At 47.1% G+C, this 17088-nt stretch overlaps 1 protein-coding gene across 2 annotated transcripts in view; it reads right to left on the bottom strand.

Moving 5' to 3' along the window:
• SLC24A4 (solute carrier family 24 member 4) overlaps window positions 1-17088 on the bottom strand; it is a 209507-nt gene that overhangs the window by 12861 nt on the left and 179558 nt on the right. For both annotated transcript variants that reach the window (XM_003408831.3, XM_003408832.3), the window contains exon 12: window positions 13677-13881. In XM_003408831.3, coding sequence (XP_003408879.2) covers window positions 13677-13881 — 205 coding nt within the window. The remainder of the gene's footprint in view (window positions 1-13676; window positions 13882-17088) is intronic.

Here is a 17088-nt window from a genome sequence, read left to right as displayed (position 1 = left end):
CCAACCTTGACAGATTAGGAAACAGACTGAAAGCAGGACAAGATATACCCAAAGGAGCTGGAAGGAAGATGTGGAATATGGTTGGGCTTTGGAATCAGAAGAACCTGGGCTGGAATTCAAATGACCTCAAGCAAGCCCCAAACTTCACTTCCTCCTCTGGTGATAACAGTTGTAGCAGTAACAACAACAACAACATAACAATATTCAACCTATTTATTATTTGCTGTGTGTAGCAGTGTTAGGCACTTTGCATCTTACTAGTTTCTTCATCTGTAAAATGGGAACATTACCTCCTTCTTGGTGGCTGCAAGAATGACTGTTGCAATGGACATAAAACCCCCAGCACACAGAACCTGGCACATAGTAGGTACTCTGGAAATGTCCGCTCCTTTGTTCCAGTGTCATACAGCCAGCCCGTGGCAGACACAAGAGTAAAATGTGAGTGTCCTGTTTGGCAGTCAGCCCTCACTGGCCCCTACCAAGGGAATCCACAAACAATTCAGCCAAGGAAAAGTGGCCTCAATAAGCCCTGTAGTGCAGGCCTGCACACACATGCTCAAAGCCAGCCTGCTGGTGATGTCCGTGAACATGGCAGAGGAAGGACTTCTGAAAATTCTCTCCTTAATAAAAGCAATGAGAACACTGGCAAAATTGCCAAAATCAACTTCTTCATAATTCTGGAAGTTAACCACAGGCTTGCAGCCATTCAGAGAGTGTTTAGTCAAGAAAGATGGTGGAATCTTAGTAAGAACAGCTATCTTTGTGGAATGTTAACTTGCACCATTTCCATCCCCCTCTTATCAGCTTCCTGGAAGCCTTGAAAACCAACATCCAGCAATCACAGTGAAAACCAGCAGCCTGGCAGCCACTGGGCAGAGTAGAACTGGGTTACAGCTCCTTCCAAACCCATTCCCAAAGAATTGTCATTATTTGACCTGTTTGTGGTTTCCTAGAAGATGCTACTTTCAAGGCTGACTCCCAGTGTGAACAGCTTCTACCTCGAGGGCATTTATCATAAACAATCAGAGGAAATTGTTGAACATCATGGCTGTCTAAGGTTGTGGATAGTGGGGCAAACAAGAGGCTGACCAAAAAGCTTAAAATGAGATGAGATGTCCATATGGGTGTTTGAGATGAATGAGAATGAGATGGGAAGCCAGAAATCCATATGGGGCTTTGAAAACTTGTACTATGTTCCTGAAAATCTAAAAGGCCACATGCATATATAGGCCTGTGTGCATTCCTGAGGTGGGGCACACACTTGGAAAAGACCTGAGAAGGTCCTAAGCTCACCTCTGGCTGACCTTGAGGCTCTGTGCAAGGAGGAAGTTGTAAACTGCCTGGTTGACTGTTGAAGGTGTGCCCAACACATACACAGAGCCCCTCGGCAAAGGCAGGGAGACTTAATGGCTCTGGAATCTAAGGAAATCTCTCTCCAACCAGCTAAGCTAACTCAGCAGAGTCTTCAGTAGCCACACATGATAAAGAATGCGGACTTTAAAGAATTAATTCAGAAAAATAACTAAATCCACAAATGGCAACAACAACACACCCTGGGAAAAGAATTGCCACATTATATTCTTTAAAATTTTCAGTTTTCAACAACAAAATTAGGAAATGAAGAAACAGGAAAGTATGGTCTATACACAGGAAAAAAGCAGTCAGTGGAAACTTCCTGAGGAACCCTAGATATTGGATGTACTAGACAAAGACCTTAAATCAGTTATTTTAAAATGTTTTCAAATAGCTAAAGGAAACCATGCATAAAGAACAAAAGGAGAGTATGAGAATGAAGTCTCATCAAAGACAATGCCAATAAAAAGATAGAAATTATGAAGAAAGACCCAACAGAAATTCTGGATTTGAAAAGTACAATAACTATAATGAAAAATTCACTAAAGGGGATAAACAGCAGATTTAAGGAGGCAAAAGAAAAAAGTGGCGAACTTGGTGATAGTCAATTGAGGTTATCCATTCTGATAAACAGAAAGGTAAAAATATGAAGAAAAATGAACAGAGCCTCAAAAACCTGTGGGACACCATCAATTCTACCAATATATTCATAATGGAAGTCTCAGAAGGAGAAGATGTAGAGTAAAAGACAGAAAGAATATTTGAAGCAACAAGGTCTAAAAATTCCCCTAAATTTGATTAAAAGCATTGAAGTACACATTTAAGAAGATAAACAGACTCCAAGCAGGAAAAACTCATACAGTGGAATAACCTGCTCCTCACTTATCGACTACCTCATTATCTAACATTGCACATTCATGACAATAGTAGAAAATCTACTATCCGTTTTTTTCATTAATGACGTACATCTGGCAGTAACAAACGCTGAGGTGCGAGGTGAGAATAATAATGGCTGTGACGGTTAAGGTTATGTGTCAACTTGGTGGGGCCGTGATTCTCTGTGGTTTGGTAGTTACGTAATGATGTAATTTGGAAGTTATGTAATGATGTAGTCATCCTCCATTTTTACATAATGCCGATTTTTGCATAATGACCCAGTCTTTGGAACCCAACCATGTTGGTAAGTGAGGAGTGGGTGTATTATTGAGCCATAGAAAATGAAGTACTGATACATGCCACAACACGGATGAAGGTTGAAAACATTATGCTAAGTGAAAGAAACCAGACACGAAGAACTCCATATTGATTCATTCTATTTATAGGTAATAGGTAGCCAGAATAGACTTCGACGGCACTGGGTTTTTTTTAGGCAAGTCTATAGAGACAGGAAGGAGCCCTGGTGATGCAATGGTTAAGCGCTTGGCTGCTAACTGAAAGGATGGCAGTGTGAACCCACCCAGCAGCTCTGCAGAAGAAAGATCTGCTGATCCGCTTCCATAAAGTTTACAGCCTAGGAAACCCTATGGGGCAGTTCTACTCTGCCACGTTGGATCGCTATGAGTCGGAATTGACTGGACGGCATCCAACAACAACACGGAGACAGAAAGCAGATTAGTGATTGTCAGGGGCTGGGGTGGGGGGAAATGAGGAATGACTCCTAATGTTACAGGGTTTCTTTTTGGGGTGATGAAATGGTCTGGAATTTGATAATGATGATGGTTTCTTGACTCTATGAATATGCTAAAAATCACTGACTTACACATTTTAAAAGGGTGAGTTTTATGGTATATGAATAACATCTCAATTAAAAAGAAAAGAAATTGGAAAGAATGTTGGTGTTTTCTGTTTTAGGTCTGTCATCTGCTCCTGAATCTTCCTAAGCCATTAAAAGTATATGTATCAAGGGGGAAAGAAAAAAAATAAATAACAGTCTGCTTACGATAATGAGCCAAGAGAATATGGTTAGTTCAAATGCAGCGAATTCATCCATGTATCCATCCTAGATGCTGCATCTGGGAAACAACTGTTTTCCCAAATGTCCCTCTATGTACACCTTTCTGTGCCTTGTAATCCCTGCACAAATAGCAGAAAAATGTCTTGCCTGATTGGATTGTCTAAAATTTCCGACTCGCCCCTCGTCAGCTCTGATCCCAGCTCATCTAGGCTGCTCAGGAAGGCTTAAGGTGTCTCCAGAATTGCCCTGAAGCTCTGTATATAGGGGGAAAATTCACTCTGGGGCAATGTAGCTCCAGGCACTTGAAAGCCCAGGATTGTCTTTGCAGATACATTACAAATGCCACAGCCTAAGGATAATTTTTTTTATTTCCAGACATCAAATTGCATCAGGTGTGGTGTCTTTTTGCCTGGTACAGGTTTCACGTCGGGTATCATATCCACCACAATCGTCCCATGCAGCTGGTCAGCCTCATGGCCCACTACTGCTACCTAAGAGTGTCGCTATGCTCCAACTGACCCGTTCTCCTACTGTTGTGCTTTTCAACTGTGTGGTGAGACCCATTAGTGGATTGTGAAATCAATCATATGAATGGAAAACAGCATTTTCTTAGAAAGAAATAGGACAGGAAATATTAGAGTCACTGCATATTTGTTGTTGTTAGTTGCCACTGAGTCAGCTCCGACTCATGGTGCCCTCATGTATAACAGAACGAGACATAGTTTGGTCCAGTGCTATCTTCATGACTGTTGGCATATTTGAGTCCACTGTTGTGGCTGTGTCAGTCCACCTCATTGAGGGTTTCTCTTGTTTTCACTGACCCTCTACTTACTAAACATGTGTCCGTTTCTAGCGATTGGTCTTTCCTGATGACGTGTCCAAAGTAAGCAAGCTGAAGTCTCGCCATCTTCACTTCTAAGGGGCATTATAAGAAGAAGGCTGATTTGTTATGACTCATAGCGACCCTACAGGACAGAGTAGAACTGCCCTATAGAGTGTCCAAGGAGCACCTGGTGGATTCGAACTGCCGATCTTTTAGTTAGCAGCCATAGCTCTCAACCACTGCGCCACCAGGGTTTCCAATTTGTTATGCAGTAGGAGTTAAATATTGTTCCATGAGAACTGTGTTTTCTTTTTATAGATATCTGCATGTGTGTAAAATATTTATGACTGTGGGTCATGGTCAAGGTGGAAAACCTCCATGGCACCCTCAAGTTTTAAGTCATGCCCAAATGCACACCTTGCCAAACCCACCTCCCATTGTAACTTTGTAAACTGACTTTCAGGTCTATACACCAGCCTCCTGAGAGTTTGGCTGATATGAATTGGCCTCTCGAGGACTTGAGAAACTCTGGGATGTAGTGGGCATTCATTGCTGTTGTCTAGGCGGCTTCCATTTCCCTTTGCTGGTAACAGCACACCAATTGTCCTTTATGGAACCGGCCCTCCATTCCACATCAGTCCTTGTGGTTTAGACAGGGATGACTTCATCTCCTAGCTCTAGGCATGAGATACATGCTTGGCTAATCATTTATTCAACATATATTTAGTGTGTTTACTCTCTGTGCTAAGCACCATTCTAGGTATGGAGGCATCCAACAGTGAACAAGACAATATCTCTGCCATGGTAGGGTTGACAATGGCTCGAGGCTGGGCACATGACCCAAAAAGAGTCAACCCTGGGGATTTTGCTGGAAATCCCTGGCTCTAATCCCAACTTATCCCTTCCTTCTTACTTACAGAACCCTTTTTTGCTTGGGTCAGTGGCTCCCAGCTAAAAAGTAGGCTTCTTTGCAGCTCGTGGTAGCCGTGGACAGTTTTGGACAATGAGACATTAAGTAGAAGAACTAGTCTATTTGGTGGGCCTTCTGGGAAAGCAAACAGCATCCTAATAATAAGGGAGAGCCTCAGTGGGATGTGCCTCTTGCCTTTGTCCTTCCTCCTTGGTTCTGTCTAGAACATGGACATATTGGAACTGCTGGAGCCACCTGGCCACCTTGAAGACAAAAGCCACCTGGCTAAGGATAAAGGACCAGAAATGGGACACTGATGATCTGATAGAGCCACTGGACTCTCTCATCCCAGGACTTCTAATTGCACGTGAAAAATAAACACCTGGAGATTAAGGCTCTGTTACTTGGATTTCCATTACGTGCAGCTTAACGAAATCCTTAATTTATACAGAGGCACTCTCTGTGCACTAGGGTTAACTCAGTGGGGTGTAAGTTGAGACAGCTGATGGCTATCATTGGGAACTGCCCAAGAATGAAGCCAAGGCAGGGGAAAACATTGCTTTGGAAAGCACCAGACAGTGTCTTATAGCCTCACTAAGGGTCTGTGTTCAGCCTGAAGATACACTGTCCTAGTGCAATAACCTCCCACTACATCAGTCAATTTGGCTAAAAGCAGCCTGAATTGGGCTCTTCTAAAACCACAGCAGTCTAGACCAACTCATGGGTGAAATGATAACGAGAGTTTTGGGGGCCACAGGCATGATGGGACAATGCCCATCCCCAGGGACTTCACCCTGCACCACCGAGCTTCTCTCCTGGGTAATATTCCATTCTATGGAAATAGCACAATTTATTCCTCTATCCATCAGTGGACAAACATTTAGGTTGTTTTCACTTTTTGGCTATTACAATGACATCTGAGTACGAGCTTGTGTGTGAACACATATTTTCAGTTTTTTTGAGCCTGTACCTAGGAATGGAATTGCCGCCACCTCTTCAGGTGCAAGGTCAAGGACATCTGAGAAATGTTCATCACAGACTCCGACTGACATTCAAACGTAAGCACAAGAAACAAGTGCTGCTGTCGTTCCTTTCACTAAGCTCTTGGATTTCTCTTTTGAAGTAGAAAATGACAATTTAATTATGTGAAAAAAATTTTTTTTTTAAATGAACTATAACAAAACAGATGGCTAATCATACTGGAGGAAAAAATTAAGTACAGATGCAGCTCCTGCTGAAAACCTTCAAAGAAATTAATTTGCACCGTTCGTTAACTAATTAGATACCCCAGTTCAGGGAGTGGTTGACTTGTGGTATGTGGGGATGTTTGTGTGATTGGGTGAAGTAAAGTATTCACGGACCCTGCAGCTAGGAGTAATTACATGATCGAGGGAGTCTAGATTCCAGACCACCAAAATTAAACCAAACCCATCACTATCGAGTTGATTCTGACTCACAGCAACCCTATAGGACAGAGCAGAACTGCCCCATAGGGTTTCCAAGGCCGTAATCTTTATGGAAGCAGACTGCCACATCTTTCTCCCATAGAGCGGCTAGTGGGTTTGAACCACCGACCTTTCGGTTAGCAGCTGAGCACTTAACCACTGTGCTACCTGGGCTCCTTTCATTACCAGTATTTAATTTCAGATTTTCATCACCCCCCAAAAACCTTTGTCTTGAGTTTTGACATCAGCTGGGCCCAGAGCTGGCAGGGTGTCAGGGGATGGTGCATGCAACGCCCTATTCTAAGATGACCGCCCCCAACTTTCAGCCAGCTTTGCACCCCCCACCTCAGCGATATGGAAGCTTCCAGCGAAGAGAGCTCTTCCATCATCTGAGAGGGCAAGGCTACTCTTTGGCACAGCTCTGGCCTGTGCCCAGCCCATGCCCTGCACCTTTCTGCATACTCACAAACATGCCTGAGCTCATGGGTGTGCAGGGGAAACCATGTGGGCCTTGAGATTTGAAGCCCAGGCTCTGCCAGTCTTGACTGTGTAGCCCTGGGAAGACTCTTAACCTCTGTGGCCCTCTGTGTCCTCCTCTGTGAGGTGCCGTCTTAGCTTCCTAGTGCTGCTATAACACAAGGGGGTGGCTTTCGAGAACAGACATTTATTTTCTCACAGCTCTGGAGGCTAAGAGTCCAAATCAGGGTCTCTGCTGCGATGATTCCTTGCTTGTCCGTAGCCCCCGGTGTTCCTTGGCAATCCTCACGTGGTGTCTGTCTTCCCCGTTTTCGTGTGCCTCTGTGTCTCATCTGCTCTTTTCTATCACTGAGGCATGATTAGGTTTATAACACACCCACACTGATATGGCTCATTACCATAACAAGGAAAAAACCCTATCACGCCCACAGGTATAGGAATTAGGATGCCTACACAAGCTTTGGGGGCATACCATTTAATCCCTAAGAGGTGGCAATCACAGTCCCGGCCCGACCCACCTCAATCAACTGTGGGGAGACTAAGAAAAGGAAAAAGCACAGAGCACATGTCCTGCCTTTGATGGCATTGCCTTAAATCTGGAAGTCTCAGGGACTGTGAACTACAGGCTGAGTCCCAGAACCCCCAAGTCTCCACCCCACTGGCAGGTCCTCTTGGTGTAAACATTTTACAAACCCAGTGGTGGCAGGGTAGGCTGACAAGCAAACAGACCCAGCAGCTAGCCTCCTCCCTCTCCTTCCTTCCTGCTGCCCCCTGCATCCCACAAAGGAAACCTCAGGCTTGGGATCAGATGCTCTTAGCCAAAGTCAACAGAAAGAGCCAGGAAAAGGAGAGTAATGTGGGGTCAGGCAGACCTGAGGCACCAGTCCTGACCACGGCACCTACTCACCTGAGCCCCAGTTTCCTCACCTGGGAGATGGGGACCATACCCTCTGCCCAGAAGGCTGCTGTGCAGACTCTAAGGATGAGTGTAAGATGCTAAGCACCATGCCCAGGACAGAACAGGGGCTCAATGAAGAAGGATGGTTCTGTACAGCCAGACGCTGTGAACACCGCTCCCCTGGCTCACGTTGAGGACTCTGCAAGCCACACAGGTTCCTTGCCTGCTTTTTGGTTTAGTCTAAGTCCCAGTTCAGATTGTTTATATTGCTCTTCTCCAGCTCCACTACTGGAGCTGTTGCTCAGAGCATCGTTCTCTTGTGTATAACGTCACTATGAGTCGGAATCGACTTGATGGCACCTAACGATGACAAAGCTCCACTACAGCTCCCATGGAAGTAGACAGGCTGAATGGGCCCTCAGCAGACCCCGGTCCAATCTCCTTCCTGTGGGTCTGCAGAGGTTGGAAAGCTAAAGCCAACCTTTCCCAGAGTCCCTTGCAGCTAAGGTTCTGGATTCAAATCAAGTTCCCTATTTTGAAAAGCAGAACTGAGGTGGGGCCAGGCCACCTTTCTGCTGCACTGGATGCCCCGCTGTCAAGCAGGGCTGTGGAGTGCTAGGTTTTGCTGTGACAGTGTGTCCGGGTGCAGGCGCTGGCCTGGTGGGCATTCAGAGTGCTGGAGCCCCGACCTGTTCCAGTGTCTAGTTCTTACTGCTGGCAGTCGAGAGGCAGCTCTGGCAGGGTCTTCCTGGCCCCTGGATCCCACCCAGCCCAGCTCCCTGCCTCCCTGATTGTGGCAGGGGTGGCCGTGCCAGTCAGCTCAGGGGGTCGGCTCTGGGAGTTACCGCCGGGGCCCAGTCTAGTGTACCTGCTCTCGGCCCTTCCAACTTGGAGAAAAGTCGCTTTCATTAGATAAGAAATATTGAGCTTCCTTCTCCACTATTAGCTATTAGCTCTTTTTAAAAACTGCTCATAGCCAAAAAGTGGACGCAACCTAATTGTCCATCAACCGATGACGGAAGAAACAAAATGCGCTATGTCCATGTGATGGGCTATCGTTCAACCATAAAAAGGAATGCAGTTCTGATACATGCGAAATCATGGATGAGCCAGACACAAAAGGCCACGGATGGTACAATTCCATTTACATGAAATGCCCAAAACAGGCAAGTAAGTCCACAGAGGCAGAAGGGAGACTTGTGGCTGCCAGGGGCCGGGGTGGGGGAAGAATGGGGAGTGACTGCTCACAGCTATGGCCACAGCGTTTCTTTGTAGAACAATTGACAACGTTCTGGCATTAGAGGGTGGTGATGTTTGCGCAACTCAGTGAACACGCTAAAACCACTGACTTGTGTACTTTAAAAGAGTGACTATTATGGTGAGTTCTTGAACTTAGCGGTTCTGGTACAGTGTGGCTCCCCGCCTCCCTGATTCTGGCAGGAAACTATAAACAATACAGCTGTTATAAATAACCCCTGCCTGGCCAGGGTTTGTTCTAAGTGAGCTGTGAACTGACACCTCGGTCCCCTACAAGAGTAGCTGACAAGGACGCTTCTTTGAAATCCTGACCTTGACATAGGAGATAATCAACCAAATGTGCGATTTCTCTGGTGGCTCCCGCGATCAAGGCCAGAACAAGATCCTTTCTACCATAAGGTACTTTTTGTCTCTGCGGCCTAGAACAGATGAGAACTGTGGTACAGTGAGTTACTTAATATGGACCTTCTAGCCATAGTCTTTGTGACTCCCACACAATGATTGGGTCGGACTATGCAAATAAAGTGCTTGTGGCCCACCAAAGGATTGGACAGTCTGCTAATAATGCAAATAAGGTACATGGAACCGTTGTGAGGGTGGAACCATGCAAATAAGGTGTATGAAAACCTAACAGTAGATTGGTCAGTTTTGCCACCCCACTAGGTTTAAAATGAGCCAATCCCAGAGGCAGAGAGGGGGCCCCACTACCATCAAGAAAGAAGATCCAGGACCAAAGTGCATTCTTTGAACCTGGGGTCTCTGCACTGAGAACCCCCTAGACCCAGGAGATGAGCATTAACTGTTCGTACCAGTCAGGGACTCCTCATTCAACACAGACACAAGTTATGTGGCACCCCTGTGTACAGGACGCTATACTAAGCTAGAAGATGCTGCATGCTGGACAGAGACAGCCGATTTCCTTATGGGTTCCCAAAAGAAAGGGGAACCAAAAGAAGCCAGTGGTTGGGCTACAGCATTGTCCCAATAGCACAGAACTGGCTTGGCTTAGAATCACTCCTTGACAACCTAAAGCTACATGGCCAGTGGGGGGGCTTTTTCCCTCTGCCCACCACCCCGTGCCCCTTGTCTCTTCCCAGCCCCTGGAGATTGCTTTCTGGGGCTCAGGTTAGTAGGAAAACTAGCTCTACCACTTCAGAACCACCCCGGCAGCCCCAGACCATTGTGAAACCAGAGCCAAAATGAGTTGAAAAGACATGGTACAGGTCGGGGGCGGGGTAGAGGGGTTGTTGAGGGGGAAGGTCCAGAGCTGGGCATATGGAATTTCTCACGGTGCTGGGTCAGTGACTCATGCCAATCTCCCCAGCCTACACCAGCCTCGATTTTCCTTTAGGAGCCTCACAACTGCATCCTCCCACCTGTTCTTCACACTGAGAGGGGAGGAGGAGGAGGGGAAGTAACTTGTGGTTTCCAGGGTCAACTCCTGGAAACATGACAGGGACACAAAGGAAGCCCTGGTAGCTCCCCAGGGAAAGACAGACACTTCCTCCCCTCTCAAAACCCAGAGGATGCTGGTAGCCCTCAGCTCTGTGATGGGCCAAGCCCAGGAGCATGTCCGGCAGCACTTGGGTCCAGGAAGAAGGTGGGCTAAGGAAAACAGGAAGTCCTACCGTGCCAGGAAGGACAGGGTTCCCTGGGCTGGGCTCACAGGTGCGGAGAAGTGGGAAGCAGGGGGGCTCTGGAGCCATCCGGCCCCCGCCCTTGCAAGACTAAGCATTCTAAGCATCCCCTCCTCCCCGGGGTAGGAATGACTGGGCCAGAGTTCCTGCAGGGTGCTAGGTCTGATTCTCCTTCTTCTCAGAGGAGCCCCAGATGCCAGATATGGATGAGGGGAAAGGTGGCTGGCCCCGGGTCCTCCCACCCAAGCCTGCCAAGCTCCCGGCTTCAAGGAGCTGGAAGGATGAGTGGTTCTTACAGGCGTGATCTCACTTTACGTGGCACCAGCTGACCGGGAGGAACAACCCTCTCCCTGATTATCCTGCAGACTCTTGGGCAGTGGGCAGTCTCAGGGCCAGGATTCAGATGAAGTGGCCAGTGGAGGGTGGGGGTGTGGCCCCAGCAGGCCCAACACCTGTCAACTGGGGATCTGCCACCCACATGGCAGGGCTGGAGAACACGCATACAGAACTCACGAAATGGTCTGGTTGATCCCAACTCCTTGGCCCCTCCCCAGGCAAGCGCCTCAATTTCCTGGACCATGAGTACGTGACCCTTCCTGTGGCCACACTCAGCCTTGCCTTCTGGTTTCTAGGCCTCGAGGAACTGGAGCTCCTTTGGTGACTGCATAAAGAATTCATTCCAGGAAAGCATCATGTTCTAGACTTTAAAATCCTCTGTTGAAATCCTGCTGCCCCTCAGGATGGCAGGACACCATGAAGACACTGGCAACACTGAAGCCCAACAGCCCATGTTCCTGCAGGGCTACAAGAGTCCTCACGATGGGCTTGGTTTAAGACTGAAGCAGGCTGGGTGGGCCTGGGGATCCCTTCACATGTCAACTCCCCAATTCATTCATTCGACAAATACCTACTCAGTACCTACAAAGTGCCGGGCACAGGCACTGGGGATATAGCAGTGAACGCAACAGACAAAGACCCCTGTCTTTGCTGACTTTTTAGTGGGGGAGACTAGCAAGATAAGAACGACATAAAATATTTCCGAGAGTGGCCAGGGAAGGCCACACTGATAAGGCAACACTTAAGCAGAGAGCTGAAGAAGGCAGGGAGGGAGGGAGCTGCATGGATAAATGAGGAAGTACATTCCATTAAAGAGTGAGTGCAAAGGTCCTGAGCAGGAGCATATCCAGTGTGTTCTAGGACCAACACTGGAGGCCAGTGTGGCTGGAGCAGAGAGAACGGGAAAGAGCAGAGCAGAGTGGGGTTAGCAAGGAGCTGGCAGTCAGACCACACTGGGCCCTGCAGGTCAGACTCCAAGTGACATGGGAAGACACAGAGGCCTGGGGCAGGTGGTGGCCTGCTCTGACTTATCTGTGGGTAGGAGGTGCTCTCAAACATATAAGGTGCAACTGTCTAAGGGTCATCTATGGACTTGAATATCCTGTCCTAACCAATAAGCAAGGAGCCCTGCTGATGCAACAGTTAAGAGCTCGGCTGCTAACCGAAAGGTTGGTGGTTCGAACCCATCAGCCATTCCTTGGGAGAAAGACCTGGAGATTTGCTCCCGTAAAGATTACAAAAAACCAAACCCATTGCTGTTGAGTTGATTCCAACTCCTAGCAACCGTATAGGACAGAGCAGAACTGCCCCATAGAATTTCCAAGGCTGTAATCTTTATGGAAGCAGACTCCCACTGAGCAGCTGGCGGGTTTGAACTGCTGACCTTGTGGCTTGCAGCCAAGGGCTTGACCACTGTGCCACCAGGGCTCCTTCCATAAAGATTACAGCCTAGGAAACTCTATGGGGCAGTGCTACTCTACCGCTATGAGTGGGAAGACACTTGTAGGCACCCAACAAGAAACCAATAAGCAATGAGTAGGTGGCCAAAGGGTTGGGAGGGTCTGAGCATGCCCATAAAAATAACATTGGCTGTTGCTTTTTATTACTGCAAAAGAAAGACCAGTTGCCCTGAGCATTTTAGTACTGTCACGAGGGACTACAGTACCTCCCATGTCCTCCACTGGCCTGTTCTCTGTCACCCAGGCTCCAGCCACACACAGCAGTGTCTGCATCGGACTGCAGCTCTCATCCATAATTCAGTACCTGATCACATATTTGCCAAGTACCTCTGGAGCCTTCTTTGGTGGTGTAGTGGTTAAGAGCTACAGCTGCTAACCATAAAGGTAGGCAGTTTGAATCCATCAGGTGCTCCTTGGAAAAGTTCTACCCTGTCCTATAGGGTTGTTATGAGTCAGAATCGGTTTGGTGGCAACAGGTTTGGTTTTTTTTTTTTTGGTTCCAGAGTCTTCAGGCAAACTCAGGTCAGCCCTTCACACCAGCCCTGCACCCCCACAAGGAGCCAGCTACCACTTTGTGGCCTGCTCCAGCCCTCTACCCTAAGACCTGAGCTTGGTCCCTCTTATGGATTGAGTGGTGTCCCCCCAGAAGATATGTTGAAGTCCTAATTCCTGTACCTGTGAAAGTGGCCCTGTTTGGATTTAGGAGCTTTGACGATGTTATCAGTTAACATAGGTCATACTGGAGTAGGTGGAGTAGGTCCAATCTGAGTGGTGTCCTTATAAAAAGAGAAGGGACCGAGTGAAAGACAGAGGGAAGACGGCCACGTGAAGACAGAGCTATGTTGCAGCTACAAGCCAAGAAACAAATGCGTGGGGCTCCCAGAAGCCAGGAGAGACAAGGAAGGGTCTTCCCCTAGAAACTTCAGAGAGAACCTGGCCTGGCTGACATGGTGGTTTGGACTTCTGGCCTCCAGGACTGTGAGACACTAACTTTCTGTTCTTTGTTGGTGGTCCTTCCTTACAGAAGCCCTGGAAAACTAAGACAGTCCTGAAGGAGCCCCTGGCCGCTCGGTCAGGGCCTGCAGCTCTAGTTTGCTCCATGGATCCCAGTGTCCCTGGAACTCACCGGGTATGGAAAAGGGGGACAGGAAGGCAGTCTCAACTGGCTCTGGCTCTGGGGGTGGCGGGGGTGGTGGCGGCTGCTGCTCCTGGTCCTGCTGAGGGTCTTCAGAGTTTTCTGTGGGAATGTTCCCATTCTCTATGTTTTCGTGCCTCCCGTTTTGAAGCGGCTTGCTGCTCACGCTGTTTGCCGAGTTGATCAGTCTCTGCCGCTGTGTGGACAGGAGACGAGACAGACACTGAAACTGGGATAGCGTTCCTTACACGCATGTGCACACACACACACACACACACACAGACGCACACACGGGCCCTTCTACGTCGTCATCCCCGGAGGTTGGTTTGCCTGAGAACTGGCTCAAGGATCTCGGAATCCATGTAAGTTTGCCCATTTCCATTTGGACAGTTACCAGGAAGGTTTTAGGGAGTGATCAGGGGCCTGGTCTCCATTCTTAGTGGCAACTCAACATGCCTTCGCACGCTTGGGCCCCATGAGGCTGGGAGGGCGACTGTTCCAGGGTTCTCACTGTGGACGTTCATTAGCTACCAGAAGACTGTCACAGGAAAGGCTCGGTATAGCTTTTTTGCTTAATTTTTGAGAGATACCATAAAAGAAATGCAAAAAGTACCCTTATATTGGACAAATATTGTATGATCCTGCTTATATGAAATATTTAGAGTACATAGAGACCAAAGTTTATTAGTGGCTACTGGGGTGGGTGGGAGACAGAGGGAAAGGGTAAACCATTGCTTGGGCGAACCTGAGCTTCTGTTAAGGGTGATGGAAAAACTCCGAAATGGATAATGGTGATGGCCCAACAACATGATAAACATAATGTCACTGAACTGAACATGTGAAGGTTGGTAAAATTGCAAATGTGTTGTTATGCGTATCTGCAACACAATACAAAAAAGGTTCCCTTATATTAAGTGATCAGCTCAATGATGTTTTTACCTCAAGATGAGGAACATGCCCAGACCCTCAGAAGACTCCCTCAGGTACTTTTCTACGCCATCGATTCCCTTTTCAGCGATAATCACTATTCTGACTTTTATAAACATAAATTAGTTTTCCCTGTTCTTAACGTCATATAACTGGATTCAAACAGTATGTGCTACTTTATGCCTGGCTTCTTTCACTCAGCCTAGTATCTGGGAGACTCATCCATGTTGTGGCATGCATTGATAGTCTTCTCTTTTTCATGGCCATGTAGCATTCCTTTATATGGATAAACCATGGTTTCCTTTGATTACGGAGGAGCATTTGGGTTGTTTCCAATTTGGGGTTATGATGAATAACACTACCATGAGAATGCGTGTACAAGTCTTTTTTGAGGACACGGGTACTCATTTCTCTGGGGGTATCTGCCTAGGAGTAAAATTGCTGGGTCATAAAGTAGGTGCATGTTGAACTACTTTATACATGTACCAGCAACACCTTAGAATTTCAGTTGCTTCCCATCGTTGTTAACACTTGGTATCGTCAATCCTTTTAATTTCAGCCATTCTGGTGGGTGTATGGTGGCATCTCATTGTGGTTTTAATTTGCATTCCCCTTACATCTAACCATGTTGAGCATCTTGCTGGGTTATTGGTCATTTGCATAGTCTCTTCTGGTCAAGTCTTTTGCCATGCTCATTGAGTGTGCTCTCAAAGGCAAATGTCCATGACCAAACTCATGCCCTCCTCCCCCTTGTGGCTCGTGACAAAGGCTGCCTCTTTATATCTAAGAAGAAGCTGAGGATTTCTAGGTCTCTACTAAGCCAGGAGGGAGCCCTGGTGGTGCAGTGGTTAAGCTCTTGGCTGTTAAGTGAAATGTCGGTGTTTCGAACCCACCAGCTGCTCCTCAGGAGAAACGTGGCAGTCTGCTTCTGTAAAGATGTCAGCCTAGGAAACCCTATGGGCAGTTCTATTCTGTCCTATAGAATTGCTATGAGTTGGAACCAACTCCACAGCAATAGGTTTGGTTTGGTTTGGTTTGGTTTACTAAATGAGGGAAAGCAGAGGCCACATTTCAAGAAATCAACTGGTTTCCATTTTCCTGGGAACGTGGTAGCCTTCACATAGGTCACCTGTGATCTGGTTCTCATTAGAGATATTTATGGATCAGTCTTAGGCCTTGTGGGGAATGACCATCATATAATGGCCACATATTTCCCTTCCAATTACTTCAGCAGGAGACCAAGGGACAGTAAACATGGCCCCAAGACAATACCCTATAACTGCGGGCCCAACATCTGTCCTTGTAGTTATCGAATGTTAAAAAAAAAAAAAAAGCCATCATTAGTTAAAGTGGAAGCACGTTATTTCTCAAAAAGAATGAGGAACTGATCTTTTTGCTGCCTTCATGTCAGTTTTAGGCAAGGACTCCTAACCCATGAAGTCTAGGGAGGGGTGGAAATTAAAATTTTTTCCTCCAAAGAGACCACAACACTCAGTCCACCAAAAAGAGCAGAGTCACCTGTGCCCACGATGCAGGCTCACGCACACAGGAATAACAGTTGCTGCCTGATACAGCTCTCAAAGGCAAGTGTCCATGACCAAACTCATGCCCTCCTCCCCCTTGCAGCTCCTGACAAAGGCTGCCTCTTTATATCTAAGAAGAAGCTGAAGATTTTTTTACTAAGCCAGGAGGGGGGCCCTGGTTAACCAACAAGTCATCTTTGCTGTCCAAAACAATCCAGCTACACCACGATGGAACCGGAAAGGGGACATGATTTAGTAGCAACATGAATGGTGGTAACTGGGGTTAGGCAGGAGATCTTAGGACTCTGGCTTAACAGGAATCAAAAGAGGATTGTACTTGGGAAAAATATCTAAAGCGATCTGTGGTTGTATTAAAAGCAGCACAGATTACAACATGAGGGAGGTGATGGATCTTAATCCCTTATGTTCTAGGCTCCACATGTTGCAAGAGACAGACACAAATGAGGAGGTTTCCAGACGATAGTGATGAGATGGTGGGGGCTGGAACCTTGCCACAACAGGGAGGGGGAAGGTTCCGAGGATGTTCAGACTAAAGAAGAGAATAATGGGTGACAACAATAAGAATAAACAAGAACCAGTGTCTCAAGCAGGGGCTGAATATTGTACGGGAATCAAGATATCAAAAGTAGGGAGTGGGGGAGGGTGGATCCCTAAGAATCTGTGCAGTCTCCCTTTTGCGGTTGACTCAGATTTGGGTTGGAATCTTTGCTCCTTGTTATTGATGTGGTTTTCGGCGAATGACTTCAGCTCTCTGACAGATAAATGGGAAATATTATCCCCTTCCTCACAAGGTCATTAGGAGGATTAATGCCAAAACACAGGTAAGAATCTAGCACCTGTCAGGCACCCAGCAGGTGCTCAAAAAATTACAGATGGTATCATCAGCTTAAAAAGACCAGCAGCCAGGTGTGAGGCAAGGAGAGGGTTGTGGG

Source organism: Loxodonta africana, chromosome 10 (assembly GCF_030014295.1).
Source record: "Loxodonta africana isolate mLoxAfr1 chromosome 10, mLoxAfr1.hap2, whole genome shotgun sequence".
NCBI classification, from domain to species: Eukaryota; Metazoa; Chordata; class Mammalia; order Proboscidea; family Elephantidae; genus Loxodonta; species Loxodonta africana.
Note: the sequence above shows the minus strand (reverse complement) of the source record. Positions and strands in the feature narration are given on the sequence as shown.